At 40.7% G+C, this 19,891-nt stretch overlaps 1 protein-coding gene across 1 annotated transcript; it reads right to left on the reverse strand.

Annotated features, from left to right (window-relative positions):
- Positions 1 to 11,873: 11,873 nt before the first annotated feature.
- LOC149305895 (cytochrome b-c1 complex subunit Rieske, mitochondrial-like) lies at positions 11,874 to 18,168 on the reverse strand. Its single transcript, XM_089540567.1, has 2 exons — positions 17,915 to 18,168; positions 11,874 to 12,652 (listed from the first exon to the last, which is right to left on the reverse strand). Exons 1-2 carry the CDS (start codon positions 18,114 to 18,116, stop codon positions 12,042 to 12,044), a joined length of 813 nt encoding a protein of 270 aa, XP_089396693.1. The 5' UTR covers positions 18,117 to 18,168; the 3' UTR covers positions 11,874 to 12,041.
- Between the last annotated feature and the right edge of the window lie 1,723 nt (positions 18,169 to 19,891).

The following is a 19,891-nucleotide window of genomic DNA, read 5'->3' on the forward strand; positions in this document are numbered from 1 at the left end:
CCCTCTACCTCTGCTCTGGCCTTCATTCACTTATTTCACATACAAGCAGCTGATCTTTCAGCACTCTAAATCCCTACATTCCTGTATGAAAGAGTTTAGCGGAACATAACATTCAGAAAATGAAAATTTAGAAACTAAGGAGTGCAAATATCAAATAAAAAATATGATAGATTTGTTCAAAAATGACCCCTTTGCCCAAAGAACCCAGGACAGTGAGCACATGGCTTATCCATTTGCTATCCATTTGATTTATGAGTAAGGAAATTGTTGTTCTCCTGATGTTGAGGAATTCCTGCTCCCATTACCATTGAAGGTGATGAAAATCAGGAGTTCCACAATGTTGGGAAGGCCAGCGGTTGTCCAGAACTAGGGTTCCCAAATCTTGACTTGGACGATCTTGGGAAAGAATATGTGTATACACACCCTCCTCATTTGTTAGACTCCATAGGTTTTATTTGAATGGCTTGTCCTATGTAACTATGGTTGATATCTGGGGTATCATGATTAATACCATCATTCCTTGCTTCTCTTTGTAACATTACTCATAATATCATGAGGCCCGATCTCTATGATATCACAAGCTCTTGTCCCTCAGGGGCTGTGCAGACAGTTCTAAAGGTGCAGCCTCCAGCTTCTCCTTTTCCAGCCAGACTAGGGCTGCGGCAACCATTCAGAGGAAATTCCCTCTCCCTGAACTATTCAGTGATGCTGAAGGGGAGCCAACAATTCCTTGATGTTTAGGAAGGGTGCCAGGCTTTCACACACATGCACTTCCTCAACATTTCAGCCGCGATTTACCAGCGCTTATCCCATGGTAAGTGCTGGTGTGATAATCTTCCCACTCTCTTCCATGCCAGCATGGTTTCCCAGCAGACAATGGATCATAATTAAATAGACACCCCGAGACCTTACCATTCAACAATAGACCCCCACACAGATTAACACGCAAATCACTTCCCCTCAATCAACAGTATATATTCCTCACTCTCTTCCATGCCAGCATTTTCTGAAGATGCCAGCCACAGCTGCTGGCGAAATGTCAGGAAAAAACTCTTCTAGAACATGGCCTCATAGCCCGAAAAACCCACAAAAAACTATGGATGCCGGCCATGAAAGCCTTTGACTTCACAATGAAAATATGACTTGCATAATTATAGAAGCTGTATTGTGAAGCAGACTTTCATATCTCATTGTGTATCTTATGATGTCCAGCGAAAAGGTTCTTCTAAAACTCTAGGGGTTGCTGTAGTTACACTAAATTGGATTTCCAAGACATCCGCGTCTGAAGACAAGTGACTGGCAAGCTAATCTTGTCCTAAATAAAACATGAATTGAGAATAATGAAGATTGCTGTAACTTATGTTCTCAAAGTTAAAAAAAAGTTTAAAAAGTGAACAGATGGAAAGAAGTGGGAAGATAAGCAGAAAAAAGCTCTAGAACTGCAATCACTTGTCAAAGCTTTCCTTATTGCCATGACTTTTTTTGTTGTTGTTTAGCTCAAAGACTTCAAAGCAAGTAGTACCCTCCGAAAATTTCCACAACAGTTCAAATAGGCCAGAAAGCTAGAGATAATAAGTCAACCATCTCAAGACTGTGTGGCATTTCTCTTTAGTAATGGTTATGACACTGTCCTCTAGAGAAACCCAAAAAGTTCTTCAAGCGAAGATCACTAATGGCAAGCAAGCTGGAGAAGCAGAGTTACAGTTGGTCTATCCGATTTCATCTTCATGACCTGGTACCTTATCCCACAGTCTACAGGGTTCAAGTCTGTACAGTCGGCCCTCTGTATCTACAGATTCAACCATCCATAACTTAAAATATTCCAAAGATATATATCCTATATACTCAGCTATACGTTGGCCTCATGTATAAATCTAGAGCAGGCTTTGGAGCCAAAATTATGGACTTTGATATGACCTGTAGATACCAAGGGTGAAATTTAGGGACATATAGCAAAGGATCTAAAGGATGAAGCAAAGGAAAACAATGCCAGAAATCTTACAAAATTCCACAGGCATAACTGTTTGTGCTCACACTAAATGCTGGCTGGATGATACAATAGAAAGGGGTCTGTGCTTCTAGGACAGATTATAGTCTTGCCTTTCACCAGGCAATGCTTTCTTTTTCAATAAGAATTAAAGTACAGTACTTATATTGACCTGTGGATAAGTCAATGCACACACTTATGCAGTATATAAAAAAATCAAATTCCAAAAAGCAAACCTTGATTTTGCTATTTTATATAGGAGATACCATTTTACTAACCCACTGTATATAACAGGATTTGAGCATCCACAAATTTTGCTATCCATTGAGGAGCGGTCCTGAAGCCAAATCCCAGTAGATAGCAAGGGCCCACTGTATAGCTAAAGCTGGTGCCTAGGACGGAATAGGAATTCTGTTGGTGTATCACCCACCCTACTGCTCAATGGTCTCCTTTCCTGAGATAGCTGGAGAGCAGAGAATCAGCCCTGCTGCCACAATGTCTAGATGGTAAGAAAGAAGGTAATACAATAAATCCATAGACCTCCTTTGCAACTTGGGCAACCACTCAATGAAATCTGGAAAATGTAGCATGTTGCTGCTTTTCCAGCTGTGCTGGAGATCTGCACACCCAGGGCGACCAGATGTCCTCCTTTTCCAGGACATTTCAACCTTCTCTCCAGGAGGAATTTCAAAATGTCCTCCATTTTGAGCATGACTAAGAAGCATGGATTTATATTAGTGTTTTTTAGCTTTTCTTTTGCAATGTCCTACATTTTTCTTGAATGTCTTACATTTTGCATTGTCTTGCCCTCCTTTGCAGTTATGACATGATCTGATCACCCTGTGCACACAGCCCTTTCCTTTTGCTCAGAGATGAGTCTGCCAAAACTAGAGAATTTTCACCCTCGTCTCCTATCCGGAGAGGACTCACAAAAATTGGAGACTCAGGGCTAGATCTTGAGATCTGGCAACTCTGTTTTCCCCATTATGTTATTGCACTATGATTCAAGTGGACAAGTGGGATCTGGATGCCTGCTCCCAAACCTCCGCCATAGAGGGCTATGTTTCCATCATGGTTCTTATATGTTGAATTTTCTCCAAGCTGATGAACTTCTGTACCATTTGCATTTTGAACTGAGATGTTGCCTGAGACAGAGGTGAAGGGCCTAAGGCTTAACAGATGCCCTTGGAGTGCCAAACCTCACAAGGTGCCACTCACATCAATGACAAAAGTTAATGAAATGGATCTCTATCTCTGAGTGGATGACCTATTGAAATAATTGAAAGTCTATTTGCCTGGGAAATAAAATGGATTGGAAAGGTAGAAGTGAGAACTGAGTTGGAAGATAAATGGCACCTGCAGCTCCAACCTTTATTGACCTCAACAGAGCAATCTGGAAGTGACATAAAATTCACACTTTAAAAAAAAAGCAGAAGAAGATAATTTATAAAGGCATATGTCAGAACGAACAATTGCTATGGATAGGACTCATAAGAAAGTGCAAGTGACATGTCAAGAGGAAAACGTTACTAGGAATACCAGACAGGTTTGAAGCATGATCTGCATGGGGTGACAAGGCCAGAGGAATCCTAGAATCATAGAGTTGGAAGAGACCATAAGGGCCATCTAGTCCAACCCCCCCCCCCCCCGCCATGCAGGAACTGTCAATCAAAGCATACCCAACAGATGGCCACCCAGCCTCTGTTTAAAGATCTCCAAGGAGGGAGACTCCACCAACTGTTTTATAGTTCGTTTGTTTTTCTAGGTTAGTGTTACCATACATTCTCCTTTTCCCAGACATGTCCTCTGTTTTTAAAATATCCAGGTTGTATGTCAGACCTATAAAAGACTACAGCAGGAATTCATGACACTAAAGCAGTTGCAAATGTGTAACCTAGGCTGCAGATTGACACTACTTTAACTTTCATGGCCCAGTGCTATGGAGTTGTAGGAATTGTATTTTGGTGGGGCACCAGAGCTCTCTGACTACAAATCCCCAAATTCCACAGCACTGAGCTGTTAAAATGGTGTCAAACTGCTTTATTTCTGCAGTGTGGATACAGCCTAGTTATGCATTTGTGACTGGTTTGTACAGTCGGCCCATCTTATACACGGATTTTTTACACACTGATTCAAGCATCCATGGTTTGAGAATGTTCAAAAAAAGTATAAATTTCAAATATCGAACCTTGATTTTTCATTTTTTATAAGGGACACCATTTTGCTATGTCATTATATTTAATGGGACTTGAGCATCCACAGATTTTGTTATACACGGGGGATCTTGGAACCAAACCCCAGCGTATAACAAAGGTCCACTGTATATGTAATATAGCTGTAAATAAACCATATGAAATGAATTTATATTAATACTGTTAGCTTTTATTTTATGTTCTACAAATTGCAGTGTTCTATATTTTATGGGGCCTTAAAGGGAAGGTGCATTTTAGCTTTTGGCCCGTCAGGCAATGTTTTCTGCATTTCTGTTTTTCCAAATGTAACTTTTAAAGTGGTGTTTTATGCACAATACAATTATTTTCTTTTGCACAAAAATGTATATTTTTATACAGGATAACTCTAGATTCTCATTCTCTGGGTTTCCTGACACACTAGAAACCATTTTTAACCAGTTTTTACCAGCATGAAACATTTTCAAATGTTCTTCCCATCACTACTAGTGTGGGATTTAGGAGTGGACAGAAGACAGGATATAGATTTCAGGAGAACAGCTTCTATTTGAAACAGTGATAGAGATAAATAATGTTGGCAGAAGAGTGTAGATGAGAGGTGACTAAGGTGAGACAACAAAGAGATAATCCTTGTTAATTAAAAGAAGAGATAATCTGGGTAAAGATCAGTATTGAGAATACATTTGGTTTTCTTTTTATGAACCGAGATTTAGTATGTTATTAAACATCACAATCAGAATAATCCTCAAAGAACTTCAAATATGGTGAACAAAACCTGCCGGTGTGTCACTTTGAAATGTGCTAGCAACAGCTATTTCAGCTACAGAGTGAATAAGCCAAAGATATTTTAAGTCACCAGCTTTTTCTAGTTTTGATAAGAATTTAAAAGCTGCTGTGTACTGGTTTTTTGGGGGGTGGGGGTTAGTAGCCCCAGAAGAAGACCCTAAGTTCTTGTATGCATATGACACAGCAGGGCATGACCAGTTCTATCATTATGTAAAGGCTGTTCCATAGCAGATTAAGTGCTAAATGTCGACATTTGGGTGATTGCACTGATTAACTGTTCATGAAGGATGCCTCCCAGTACAAGCTTATTATGAGGCCAGAAGCAGAATCAAAGATTTTGAACTTCCATTTATATATTTAGTCCTCTTATCCCTGCTGTTAACTTCCTGCTGTGCAGACTTTCTTTCATGGGGAAGAGAGAGAAATTATTTCTGGGGCTGTCATTAGTGCTTTATAGCTACCAAGAAGAAAGCTTTAGATGTGCCGTAACATGTGGCACCAACCAATGGGTTGTTGCATATTTCTAAATCTTGTTCTTTTGTATCACCTCTGCTGGGATCTGCATAACCTTCTCCATCTTAATGCACATGACAAGGAGAACCCATGAGAAGGCTGGGACAGTTGTTTTGCACACTTCACCACAGTAAGCACAGTTCCCCACAAAGTATTTACTGTTGAACACTTGGGATGTGCAAGGAATACAAAGGGCTTTTGGGAGTGGGGGCAATTTCCCAGTACAGATGTTTGCATTCTGGAATCTGCACACTGATTTTCATCTAAGGACCTATCCAAAAAGTGCACATATGGGAAGTGTGCATAGGCAAATGTGCATATTTCAAACACTCAGGGAACCCAGTCAGTGAGGAGGTGAAATATATTCAAGCAAATAATCGAAAAGCCAGCATGGCGTAGTTGTTTAAGCACTGGACTATGACTCTGGAGAGCAGAGTCTGAATCCCTGCTCAGCCATGAAAACCCATTGGGTGACCTTGGGCAAGTCAAAGTCTCTCAGCCCCAGAAGAGGCAATGGCAAACCTTTTCTGAAGACACTTGCCAAGGAGACCCTATAATAGGCTTGCCTTAGGTGTCAGAACTGCCACGAAAGGTATGAGTAAGTTGGAAAAAGGGACTCAAGGCAGGTAGATTTTAGAATTAAAATTAAAGGAAGGAAGGAAGGAAGGAAGGAAGGAAGGAAGGAAGGAAGGAAGGAAAGACTAGGGAAAGTGAAGATATTATAGGAGAAAAGTTTAAATGAGAGAGAAAGGTAGGAGAAAGGAATCAGAGGAATGAGGGATTAAGTAAGAGAAGGAATGTAATAGAGAAGATGGAGGGTCTATAGACCTGAATTACAAGGCACCCGTGTCATACACTGGAAGCTGCACTGGCACGGTGCCCTGGAAAGAATAATGGGGCGCACGCTCATAGCACGCATGCACCGCCGCACCACCACAAGAATGAGTCCCATTGGCTTTAATGGGGCTTAAGCATATGCGGAATTTCTCTTACCGGGGGGGGGGTCCGGAACAAATCCCCTGCGTAAGGGAAGCAACTACTGTAATTAGAAAGAAGATTTAAGCTAATGTGAAGGTACATGTAGTGCTATATCTGTGTATATTTTTGTGTTAGTATTTATATGGTTTTGTGTTTTTAATTTTCAATAAAAACTCATTTTAAAAAGAAAAAAGAAACAACCTGAAGGCAAACACCACCATCACCACCACTAAATAATACAATACAAAACATGCACAAATATTTGCACATGGGGACAAAAATGGGTTGCACCCTATGGCTGAAATTTACAATTGTAGTTATGGATGTGTAACTTATGGCAAAGGTTATTAATGAGGAAGAAGACACAAGCTTGGAGAGGCTGAAGCAGATGGCTTTTGCCAGACCCTACAGAAAAGGACAAGAGTTTGAGTCTCTCCCCTCCTCTCCAAGTTTAGTGCAAACAGCTTTTGAATTTTGAACTCAGTTTGCAGCAAATGAAATAAGTTGAGAATCCAGGGGGGAAAGTGGGAGGAGGATAGAGAAGCTTAGTCATTTTAAGAGTGGTTGAAAAAGTGGGATGTCAGAGAGTTAATTGGCACTGCCCTTGCCAAATCAGGACAGTTGGAGGGTATAGGTTGCAAACACTTTGTACGCCTGCTGCTGGCCTTCTCCATCTTTCATTTATTCAAATCCTCCCTTTTGGCCTGGTCTCACACCCACTCTTACAGCGGCTATGCTTAGAACTATGGGCTATAAAGTAACTTCTGGGAGCTCTGGCCAGGACACAACACCATCAGGCATGTTCCTAAGGCTACACAAAAATAGGGGTGCAAATCTTTGTTTTACTGTCATGCACAAAACCAAAAAATAAAAAATAAAATTAAAAAAAAAGATCTCTAATTTTGGCAAAATAAAGACATTTTCTGATTTATTATTATTATTATTTGCACTTGGGGGTTTATTTTTTTGCAAAAAATATATTTTGTGGGAAAAATGATTTTGATATTATTGCTGCCTTTTGGGAAAATGCTTTTCTGTTTTTCTGTCACACAGGAGTGAAAAATGTCACCCTGGTGGACAGGTTTTTTTCAGTGGCAAGAACATTTGCAAATATTCTGTACATCCCTCCAGGAGGTATAAATAGTCCTTCTGTCTAAAGCAGGTCTTCCAGCATTTCTAATGATATGAAAAAGGTACTATGGCACATGTTTACAGCAACATGGTAATTGTACTGCCACACTGAAACGGCTTATCTTCATGGAGGTAAAGCCTTAGGGTTTCATGGGAAGCAGAAACAAACAGAATTGGGCATCATAGACTCCTCTCCCTGATCGTTAAATGCATTTCCTCCCCAAATTTCTTCAATAATAATAAATTCCAGCATGGCATCTTTTGAGTTGCATGCGACAACAGTTGAAGAAAATACAGCATGGAGAATCCTGCTGCATTGTAACCAGGGGTAGGGATACTACTAAGTCCCTTCAATCACAAAATTCTTCAATTCTGTGCTGTGTACATATACTGTTGTACCAAGCCAGCTTTGCTTTTCTGAGATCCATTGCATATGTAATCTTATTTAGCTAGTAGTACCGTAAACATTGCAGGTCAGCCTCCCTGTAGTGATTGCTTTAAAAATTCCAAACCAAAGGTACAGAGTCCATCTATTGACTTCCATGTGGGGTTTTCTTTGGGCAGGGGGTGTCAAAACATGGGATCACTGAGCTTCAGTTTTGTGTATTACAGCATCTGTACTCTTATCAGCTGGGGAAAAATTGATGCATACAAAAAGTGGTTAGGCAAGGCCGCTTTGAAGGGGAGATCAAAGCACCACCAAAGTCTTTTAAAATAGCTCTCTGCTTGATTCTAAGACCTCAATTGCCTTCAAGCTGTTAGAATCCCCCCCTTTGTCAATGCTGTTTCAATAACATATCCAACACACCCTGCTCAGACATCCAGAGATAGATCACTTACATATTTCATGATAGAGACGTTGCTCTGACATTTTGATGAATAGTTAATTCCTCTTGCTCACTCCCAAGTCCTCTAAGTAACTCCTTTGACTTCAGTCTTGGGCAGACCATTTCAAGGCTCTCATTATCTACTTCCTAAATGGTCTACAGTAACATGAAACCTTTGCAAGTTTCTTCGCAACGTATTTTGTATTTGTCTGTTATCATTATGGTCCATTTCCCAACCCACCTGCTAAATATCCCAAAGCACAATTTCTGTATAATTGCTCATGGAAGTATATAACGGCTTATGATTTGTTAAGGTAAAAGGAGACAGAAGTTGCTTGGTTCTATGTTCCATTACTAATGACAGTAAAGTAAGCAATAATTCAACAGCAGGCTTCCATGGCCTCTTGTTTGACTGATCTGTTATGTGGGCAGTCAAAACATTGCTCAGAAATTTAAGGGATGGTGGCCATTACACAGATTCTTTACGCTAAGGGTGCATCCACCCTTAATGCAGAAATAAAGCAGTTTGACACTTTAAATGCTATGACTCTATCCTAGACAATCCTGGTTTTGTAGTTTGGTGAGGCACCAGAACAGCTGAATACCAAATTACAAACCCCAGGATTCCACAGGATGGAACCATAACAGTTAAAATGGTGTCAAATTGCTTTATTTCTGAGGTGTGGATACAAAAATATTTAATCAGGATTGTTCCTGTTCTCAGGGTTTCTATATGGGAAAAGCAAGGTGGCATTTTTTTCCTAAACATTTCCTTCACGTTTCCTAAAAACATGAACATGATTTTAACTGCACTTTTTTAAAGCTTAGACGTTTAAACAAACTCTAATGAATGCCTCTTTGATATCCAAATTATGCATACAATGAAAAATCATCCTCATACAGTTGGTTTTATTAGAGAAGGGAAATAGAATTATGGTTAGAAGAGTTAGATTTGTGAGGCTAGAACTGCTCTGAACCACACTGTGAACTATTAAAAAACTTCTTTTTCTAACCATTATACATCACACATGAGCCAGTTGAGAAGACAGATTATTCTGTGTCTGATAAAAGAATTAAAACCATACTGCTCCAAGGAAAGATGGCAGAGTATCAATTTAAAAAAGAATCCAATTCTTAGCCCCCAATTAGAATAAAACCATTGACTGAACTCAAGTTTGTTGTTCTTAATTGCCCTTGAGTCGACTTCAACTTATAGCAACCCTGTGGATTAGACATCTCCAAGATTCCTTGTCCTCCACTGCTCTGCTCAGGTCCTACAGGCTTAAGCCTGTGACCTCCCTGATCAAGTCATGCCACCTGGCGTATGGTCTTTCTTCCTACTCCTCCTACCTTCTCCAGCATCAGTCTTTTCTAATATGGTGCACTTTCTCATGATGTAGCCAAAGTATACCAGCCTCAATTTAGTCATCCCAGCTTCCAGGCATAGTTCAGCCTTGATCTGTTTAAAGATCCATTCTTGGCCATCCACAGTATCCTAAGCCATCTCCAGCACATCTCAAATGAGTTTTGTTTTTATCTGTTTTTTTCACTGTTTAGTCTTCACATCCATACATGGTAATGGGGAATATGATGGCTTGACTGTCCTCACTTTAGTGTTCAGAGTTGTATCTTTGCACTTTAAGATTGTGCCTAGTTCTTTCATGGCTGCCCTCCCCAGTCCTAGTCTGGATTTCGTGACTGGTAGGCTGTTCTGGTTAATATTTGATCCAAGGTATAGGAACTCTTTTGACTAATTCAATTTTTTCAATATCTAGGATGAATTCTTGTAGATCTTTGATGGCTATTATTTTTGTTTTCCTAATGTTTTGCATTAAGACTAGCTTTGCGCCTTCCTCCTTAACCATATTAACATGTTCCCATTGATTCTAACTGAGATTAATAACTGGGTTTAGAACACTATATTTAAGAACACAAGTGAATGATAACTAAGGACGTTACCTCTTAAAAGTTAAAGCACAGATGCTACATAACGTATTTATGCTTTTAGCTTTACATTCTGTTTTACCCTGACACTTGTTGTCCAGGTATGAAAAATAAACACTTGCATGTTTGGTAGGCCTGTTAAATCACAAGAAGTATGAGACTGGATTCTAATTAGTTTTCATTATGCTATGACTTTCTTCTTCTGTTCACAAAAATAAATCCTTTTCCAACTATGAGGCTATTTAAATGATCTCCTCCTGTGATATATTGTTTCGATGTTTCCCTCTTTCCACCTAAGTGTTGTTTCATATACATAAGCCCCTTTTTGTCAATGCCTTTTAATGCAGAGTAAGAGGTTCACACACTTTAAAATGAAAGGATAGTGGTTGCTGCATTGCTTTTTCCAGCCAATCAATGAACCTTCAAGAGAGAAAGAACTGACTTCTCATTGAAAAGTAAAATTCGTATTTGTAGTTAATTTCTTTAACACAAGGCATTTTGAGAATTGCTACCAGTTTTGGTTTCAACCTGCTACTTTATTTGCATTCAAAGTTCCTTGGACAAAGGCCAGGCTTGCTTTCAAATCTAAGTTTCATTTACATATGATGACAATCCAAGGAGCAATCTTAACCAATTTGTTATTGATGTTTAAGACCAACCATTTTTGAACTATAAGAAGATTAACCATCCATTATGTAGCCAAGCCCTCCCTCCAGTCCATCTGCTTTGGTCCAGGCCTTGGAGGTAGAGAGGAACTGCTGGACCTCTTACCCTTTCCCTCCACCACTCCCTTCTCCTTCTGTGTCATGTCTTTTTAGATTGTAAGCCCGAGGGCAGGGAATCGTCTAACTAAAAAGATTGTATGTACAGCGCTGTGTAAATTTACAGCACTTCATAAATAAAGGTTAATAATAATAATAATAATAATAATAATAATAGTGAGACTTACAAGATGTATTACTCAATTGACGATTCACAGGTACATACGTAGTTGGAGAAACAGGGCAAGAATGAGACAATGAAAACTCACTGAGTGTATGATCCCTCAAGTGTGACATGGCAAAGCCACTTCCATTTCTGAGAAGGCTGGAAAAGGCACTGATGAAAGACGACAGGCCCTCCTTACCAGGTAGTGGCCTAAAGTCTAGAAAGGTGATCAGAAGGTTTAGATAGTACAGTAAGATTTCAAAAAGTTGATACGTCATCATGCATCTGTTTGAGTGTTTGTGAATTAAATCTTTCCAAGGGCACATAATGAAATAATCAACTGGAACTATGTATGTTAGAATACAGCAAAGAGTGAAAACTGTCATTATGACCAGCTTGCATATTAAGCTTTGACATGTGCTCACATATGCAAGTGAAGTATTGTGCAAATTCACCCATGGTTACTTCAGTTGTCTGACTGACAGCCATTTATAATAGCACAAAAAGCATAAAGCCTACTTACACTTTTAAGCAGTCTTCAATTAGATATTAAAATTGCTCTAGTTATGACAAACAACTACTTACAAGGCATCAGTTTAATCCTTTATTAAAACTGACCAAGTACGCAAACAAATCATTGCCACTGAACAGTGAGCTTTGACAGGTGGCTACATTTTATGACTAGGCTCATTTTTACATTACATTACATTACACCAGCCTCTTTTTCCAATGTGTACAGGAGTATCTAGGTCCATCAATTTAACCCACAATAACTAAATCTTCTGAAGGGAATTCATAGGATGGAACCTCAAGATTGTAAGGAGCAGGGCCTTTACGGATTCTCCCAGATGCATCGTAATGTGAACCATGACAAGGGCAGTAATACCCACCAAAATCTCCAGCATTTGCAATGGGTACACAACCAAGATGGGTGCATACCCCTATCAATATAACCCATTCAGGTTTCTTTACTCTGTCTAAGTCATGCTGAGGATCTCTTAATTCAGTCAAAGCTACTTCAGCTTCTTGATCAATCTCTTTCTGGGTTCTGTGACGCACAAACAGGGGCTTCCCTCTCCACTTGAAAGCCATGTTCTTGCCTTCTGGAATATCAGACAGCTTGATCTCAATCTTTGACATTGCCAACACATCAGCAGAAGCACTCATGCTAGAGACAAACTGAGTAACAACATTCTTAGCAACGTATGCTGAGGCCACACAAGTTGTTGCTGTGAGAAAGTAGGAAAATGCTTTTCTGGTTTCGCTGCTCTCTTGAGATGAAGTCTTGCTATCTAACACATCTTGACGACGGTAGTCAGAGAAGTCAGGCACAGTGACATCATTGTGGAGAAAACGAACGCTAGCAGGAGCTGCAAAAGAGAAGGAATAATTACACAATTTTTGTATTAAAAAGCACTTTTTAAAATATAATAATGATCACCAAAGTACACTGTCCAAATGACAAAACTATTACTTATTTCTTGCTTTTCTTCAAGTAACACAACACCAGTGATAATGCTTATCCATAATCACATGAATATCCTACACAAAGAAAACCAATAACCACTTTTACTTAGGAGCCACTAGAATGTATGTGTTTAATAGATGGCAGCTCAACACATCCTATACATTTCCAGGTTACCATAATAACTATGGTTATTATGGTAATAGTTATAGTTAATAACTATAATCTCATTTTAACACAAAAATTACAGTATGTTTTCTAGGCACAGTCACATGAAAAAGGTTAATTATAACAATGACATTACCCAATTTAGCTGCTATCATATCCTTATGTCACTAACTTTATGAAGCAATGAACATTTAGAAATGGAACACTTTCATGGCAGAAAACTAAGTATTCTCCATTCTGATTAATGACTGAGCCAAGGTATGGAAAATCTTGCACTATTTCAAGCCTTCATCACTTGCTGTAAAATTATATAAATCATCTGTGGCCATTAATTTTTTGTTTTCTTGGTGTCCAACCGTAAACCTCTCTTTGCACTTTCCCCCTTGACTTCCTTTAATCATCATCCCAAGACTTTGCTATTTTCTGATAGTAGCATGGCATCATCTGCTATCTTAAATTGTTGATGTTCCTTTCTCCAATTTTCAGACCTCCTTCCTCCAAGTCAAATTCAGCTTTATGTACGATACATTCAGCATACCAGTTAAACAGAAAGGTGCTAAATTGAAGCCTTGTCACTGGAAACCATTCAGTTTTATTTTATACAGCTGGCCCTCCTTATACACAGATTCAATCCTCCATGGCTTGAAAATACACAAAATAAATATAAATTCCAAAAAGCAAAGCTTTATTTTATCATTTCATACTCTCTCAGCCTCAGAAGATGGCAATGGCAAACCTCCCTCTGAAGAAACTTTCCAAGAAAATCCCATGATAGGCTTGCCTTGGGGTTGCCATAAGTCAGAAATGACTTCAAGGCATATAATAACAAATGAGGGATTCCACTTTACTATACCATTGTATTTAACGAGACCTAAGCATCCACAGATTTTGGTATCCATGGGGGATCCTGGATACCAAACATCAGCAGATACCAAGGGCTTATTGTATTCTGTCCTAATTGTGGCCCCTAGTCCTGAGTGTAGGTTACACATCAAATGTTGTGGCACATACATTTATTTAAGAGTGATTAGAATGGAGACTGTGGTCAAGAAATCAGAAGATTAGGAAGGGAATCTATGGAGAAGCTACGCAAAATCCTTCAATACGAAAGTCAGAATTGTTCATGCCATCTCATTCCCCCTTTCTATGTATGTCTGTATAAGCTGGACAGTGAATGAAGCTGTCAGGGGAAAAAACCCAACTCATTTGAAATTGATGCTGGAAAAGAGCTGTGCAGATATCATGGGTTTCCAAAAAGACAAATAAATGGATCCAAGAGAAAATCAAGCCTAAATTAACCCCAGAAGGCAAGATGACTAAACTGAGACTGTCATACTTTGGACATATCATGAGAAAACATGGCTCACTAGAAAAGACAATCATGTTTGGTAAAGTAGAAGGCTTTAAGGAAAAAGGAAGACCAAAATGAAGGAAGCCACAGGTCTGAGATTGGAAGATCTAAGCAGGGCTGTTGATAACCAAGTGACTCAGAAATTTCACTGAGTGAAGTGAGGATTTCTCCAAAATAACTGTGCACACAAATTATGACAGGTTTTGTTTTCTGTCCAGGAATCAAAGGGCAACAACACTAAGAGTTCTCAGAAACACGCTTTAGGCAATTTAGGATCTCCTGGGACATTGTTTGCAAAGATGATTACAATACAGCGTCTGCAACAAGCTAGAACTAATGAAGGGATAAATAGCATCTCTTTACAATTAGCTTCTTTGAAGACTACTTCCTAAAGAAATTAAATGAAGTTTGGTGTTACGATTTTTAGGACAAAGCTAATACACATTTAATTTCAAGGTCTAAAGTTAAACAGAAGACTATTTGCATCCAATGAAGAATTAATGAAGCAACACAATTTTTAGCAAGTTTAAACCATTTCTGCCATTTCCCCAAGCGGCACATTATCCCCATCTGTTAAACATACATTTGTACACTTGGAACACATTATACAAAGCATATTTACATTTTAACCGTATAACAAACCAGAGTACACCTTGAAAATATCAGCAGTTCCTTTCACTCAACTGTAGTGTGTCTCCCACACAGTCTCATGCCTCAGTACCTGACCTTTTAGGAAGTTCAGTACTACAAATAATACTGTAACCCTATGCCACTGCTTTTCTCTGTACTAGGACAGACAGCAGCTGGAGAGAATCCTACAAAAAAACCATTATTCACAATAGATAAATGGTACTTCCATATTCAAACCATGGTGGTTTTTCCATGTGAAGAAGAGGCTTGCAAATTGGACTGGAGAGGGAAGCAAGCCTTACTGTGACAATGGCCCTATACAGACAGACCAAAATAAAGCTGCTTCAGGTCACTTCGGAGGTATGCTGCTTAAATGATACATGCGTCCCAAGAGTCCAGAAGCCACACCAAAGCCATGATCCTAAAGACTGGAGCACAGCTTTGGAGCAGCTTCCAGACTTTTAGGACGCATGCATCATTGAAACACCTTACCTCCAAAGTGACTTGAAGCAGCTTTATTTTGGCCGGTCTGTATGGGGCCAATGTAAACCCAAAAGAAACACACAACCATCCTTCACCCTTCGATCAGAGCCAGTGGACGCTGTAGTGGTTAAAATGGAACTAGTGATTAATTACTGAGAAGAAAAGTAAAGATATACAAATAAACACTAAAGCTAGAATCATCCAAGCCATCATATTCCCCATCACCATGCCACCATGGCAGGGGGTTGGATGTGAAAAATGGACAGTGAAGGAAGCAGAATAAAAAAGTATCCACCCATCGGAGATGTGATGCTGGAGAAGAGTGCTGAGGATACCATATACAGCCAAAAAGACCAATAAATGGGTCCTTGAACATATCAAACCTGAAATCTCCTTGGAAGCCAAGATGACAAAATTAAGGCTGCCATACTGTGGACACATCATGAGAAGGCAAGACTCACCAAAAAAGACAATAATGGTAGGGAAGGTAGAGGGCGGTAGAAAGAGAGGAAAGCCACAGGCCAGACGAAGAGACTCAAAGAGACCACAGGCCTGAGTTTGCAGGACCTGAGCAGAGCAGCGAATGACAGGGGGTCTTGGAAATGCCTCATCTACCAGGGAAAATGTAAGATACTGCACTTAGGTTGAAAAAATGAAATGCACAGACATAGGATGGGGGACACCTGGCTTAAGGAGACTACATGTGAAAGGGATCTAGGAGTCCTAGTAGACCACAAGTTGAACATGCATCACTAGTGCAATGCCGCAGGTAAAAAGGCCAATGTGATTCTAGGCTGCATCAACAGAAGTATAGTGTCTAGATCAAGAGAAGTAATCGTGCCACTCTATTCTGCCTTGGTCAGACCTCACCTGGAATACTGTGTCTAGTTCTGGGCACCAAAACTCAAAAAGGATGTTGACAAATTAGAGCGTGTCCAAAGGAGGCTGACTAAAATGGTGAAGGGTCTGGAAACCATGAATCCCTATGAGGAACGACTCAGGGAGCTGGGGATGTTTAGCCTGGAAAAGAGACAGTTAAAAGATGTTATGATAGTGCTGGTTAAGTATTTGAAGGGGTGTCACACTGAGGATGGAGCAAGTTTGTTTTCTGCTGCTGCAGACGCTAGAACATGAAAGAGTGGATGCCAGCTACAGGAAAAGAGATTTCAGCGCAACATTAGGAGGAACAACTTCCTGACAGTGGAAGACACTCCTTCCTTGGAGGGCGATGGAGTCTCCTTCTTTGGAGGTCTTTAAACAGAGGCTGGATGGCCATCTGTCAGGTATACTTTGATTGAGAGTTCCTGCATGGCAGGGAGTTGGACTGGATGGCCCTTGCGGTCTCTTCCAACACTCTATGATTAACTGGTGGTTAAAGTGGAACCACTGCAAGGAATCCACAAAGCTGTGGGAAACTCATTTGGTGACCCTGAGACACCCTTAACCTCCCTCTCCTTCCTTCTTATCCTGCCCTACCTCTCAAGAAGGTTGTGAGGACAAAGTTGGGGTGACATATTGAACATGTCGATCGGAAGAATCCAAAGATATAGCCGTGTTAGTCTGCAGAATCAACATGCAGAGAGATCTTGTAGCACCTTTGAGACTAACTGGAAGAAAGGTGTTGGCAGCATGAGCTTTCCTAGACTTCAGTCTACTTCCTCAGATGCATTTGGTGGAGTGCTAAGCCAGGGACAGACATATATATGCCATTGGTATGTGAGAAATTCAACACAAAGGACTTTGAATTCAGATTGACATTCTCAGATACCTAATATGTCTGTCCCTGGCTTCAACTCCACCAAATGCATCTGAGGAAGTAGACATAAGCCTAGGGGAAAGTTCATGCTGCCAACTTTTCTTTCAGTGAGTCTCAAAAGTGTTACAAGGTCTCTCTACATACTGATTCTATAGACTAACACGGCTACATCTCTGAAATAAATGAGATCTATCTCAGCCATATATAGCTCCTTTCTTTCAGTCTCAAGGGGGCTACAATCTCTTTCTATGGCGGATGGAAGTTTGGATCGTATTGAACTGGAAGAGACCCCCCAAAGGGCCATGCAGTCCAACCCCATTCTGCCATGCAGGAACTCTCAATCAAAACAACCCCAAGGGATGGCCACCCAGCCTCTGTTTAGAGACCTCCAGGGAAGGAGACTCTGAGGAAGGAAGGAGTGTCTTCCACTGTCGAACAGCGGAATCTCTTTTCCTGGAGCTTGCATCCATTGCTCCATTGTTTCCTCTTCTCTGGAGCAGCCTCCTCCAGGGGATATCCCTTCAAGTATTGAAACAGGGCTCTCCTATCCCCTCTCAGCCTTCCCCAGCTTCTTAAGGCGTTGCTCATAGGGCTTCGTGGTTCCCAGGCCCTTGACTACTGCCTTCCTCTTCTGCCTGGCTCCGAGCCACTTCGGCCCAATGGCGGGCCTTTCTCGGGAAGGTTCTCCAGAGGGAGGCTGAGAGAGCGTGCCTTCCTTCCCTGGCTCTCCAGCCCAGCGCCCGGGCCCTTCCTCCCGCATATCCCCCTCCGAGGCGCACCGTTGAGGCTGGCAGAGGCAGCCAGGCCTCCCCGCGCCGCCTGGCCCTGCAGCGACTCCCGGCAAAGCAGAGGCCGCTTGGCTTCCAGGGTGGCCGACGGAGCCAAGGCCGGCGCCAAGGGCTTCAGGGGCCCCGGCACGGCATGCGCCACCGCCGCCAAGTAAGGCGCCAAGGGCCCAGAACGACCAGCCAGCGACAACATGGCGGCGCCTCTGCTTCTGGCCGGTCACCTTCCCGTCTGACGTCAAGGGCGCGCCCCGCCCACCGCTACGCACCAACGTACACTGGAAGGGGCGTGGCCAAGGCACGCATGCGCACTCTTCCCCTCCTTATATCGCTCAGCCTAAAGAGGCGTGGCTGGGCGTGTGACGTAAGCGAAGGAGGCGTGGCACTCGAAGAGACAAGTAGCACTGCATCCTTTTTTTTTCTTTAACCCTGTCGTCGCCGGTCCTTTCGCTAAAAGCGGGACTGCGCCTGCGCAGGATGCTCCAGTGCGGCTGACGATTCCTCTGAGCATGTGCAGAGTGCAAAAAGAAAAAAGTACCAGAAAAAATATATTTAAATTTTAAAAATTTTTTTGTATTTACATTATTTAAACTGATGCAAAACCAAGACTCTTGGGAGATAATGAGATAATAATTAATTATATTGTTCAAGTTTGAATAGAAATGAAGAGAATGAAAACCAGAGTTAAATGTCTCTATTATTTTGTTATGTGGACTTTTTATGGCTTATGGAGGTAAGAATGGTTAATATATATATATATATATATATATATATATAAAAGGACCAAATCTCTGAAGGTAGGCAGAATCTATCTATGTATATTTACTGTTTATTTGTTTTAATTTGTAATCCCTATGTTTATGTTAATTTGTAATGTGTATATATATGTATATATATGTATATAAGTGTGCTTACATATATACATTGTTGTATGTGTGTGTGTGTGTGTGTGTGTGTATATATATATATATATACACACACACACTCATATATGTGCTTTGAGGAGCTGAAGCACACACATTCTATTTACAACTACATGTGCTTGGACCACATAGTGGCACATCTGTGCATATAGATGGATGCACCTATACACACACACACACACATGCATAGGTGCACCCATCTATATGTGCAGATATACATGTATAAAGTCCACTGATATATGCCCACCACATCTATATTTCACGTGGAGCCTGCATTCACGCGAAACAAGACGCAGGAAACAGGGGAAGCGTCTCCCTTCTTCACCCCGGAAGCATTAAAGTTCAAGATGTGTTCAGAGCCCCACTGGGCATGTGCAAGGATCCCAGTTCGAACTGGAGAATCTGCATGGTATGTACTGGTCTGATAATTTATTTTGCCCTCGCTCCGCTTTGCACTTGGAACGACCGCAGTGCCGCTCTTCACGGGTGGTAATTAATCACGTAATTTGGCTTATTTTCTAATTGGCCCTGCTTGGCATTTCCTTCAGGATCAGTATGATAACGGCCTTAGAGATGTCTCATCCACAGGGTCACCATGAAGTGAGATCGACTAATGAGTTAAATATTATTCTTTTTAAAAGTTATTTTGATTATTTTAAAATTTACATTTTATAATATGATTTCAACAACACGGATGTCACTCGCTTTATTCAGATTTTAAGAAATAAAGGCACTGAAAGTTGTTAACTTCATTCGTTCATTTCTCTATTTCCATGTCCAAAGCCATGCTGTGCATGTAAATATATGTGCTTCCCAGGGACTGGCACCTGCAAAAACGTTAATCACAACTTCGATGTGGAGTTTGGAATGGAAGTTTATTCCTTCCAACTGCCTTGCATCCCTTCATTATGTTTCCAATTCATTTTGTGAAGCGGTCCATGCCTTATAATGGAAAATTTTCCACTCCATGTCATTGTTTATTTAGGCATGTTGAAGTCTGTGGGAGTAAACTTTTTTCATTGCAAGCAATGGTTATTCAAAATGGCAA

The sequence above is a fragment of the Sceloporus occidentalis genome, unplaced genomic scaffold (genome assembly GCF_023333645.1).
Source record: "Sceloporus occidentalis isolate IW3139 unplaced genomic scaffold, rSceOcc1.0.p SCAF_10, whole genome shotgun sequence".
Classification (NCBI taxonomy): Eukaryota; Metazoa; Chordata; class Lepidosauria; order Squamata; family Phrynosomatidae; genus Sceloporus; species Sceloporus occidentalis.

What these genes read in the sequence shown, in the direction of transcription:
- LOC149305895 (XM_089540567.1), bottom strand. Translation starts at nt 18,116, where the DNA reads ATGTTGTCGCTGGCTGGTCGTTCTGGGCCCTTGGCGCCTTACTTGGCG. An exon ending in TGCCTCTGCCAGCCTCAACG is followed by an intron (nt 12,653 to 17,914) that starts GTGCGCCTCGGA and finishes TCTCTTTTGCAG; the next exon opens with CTCCTGCTAGCGTTCGTTTT.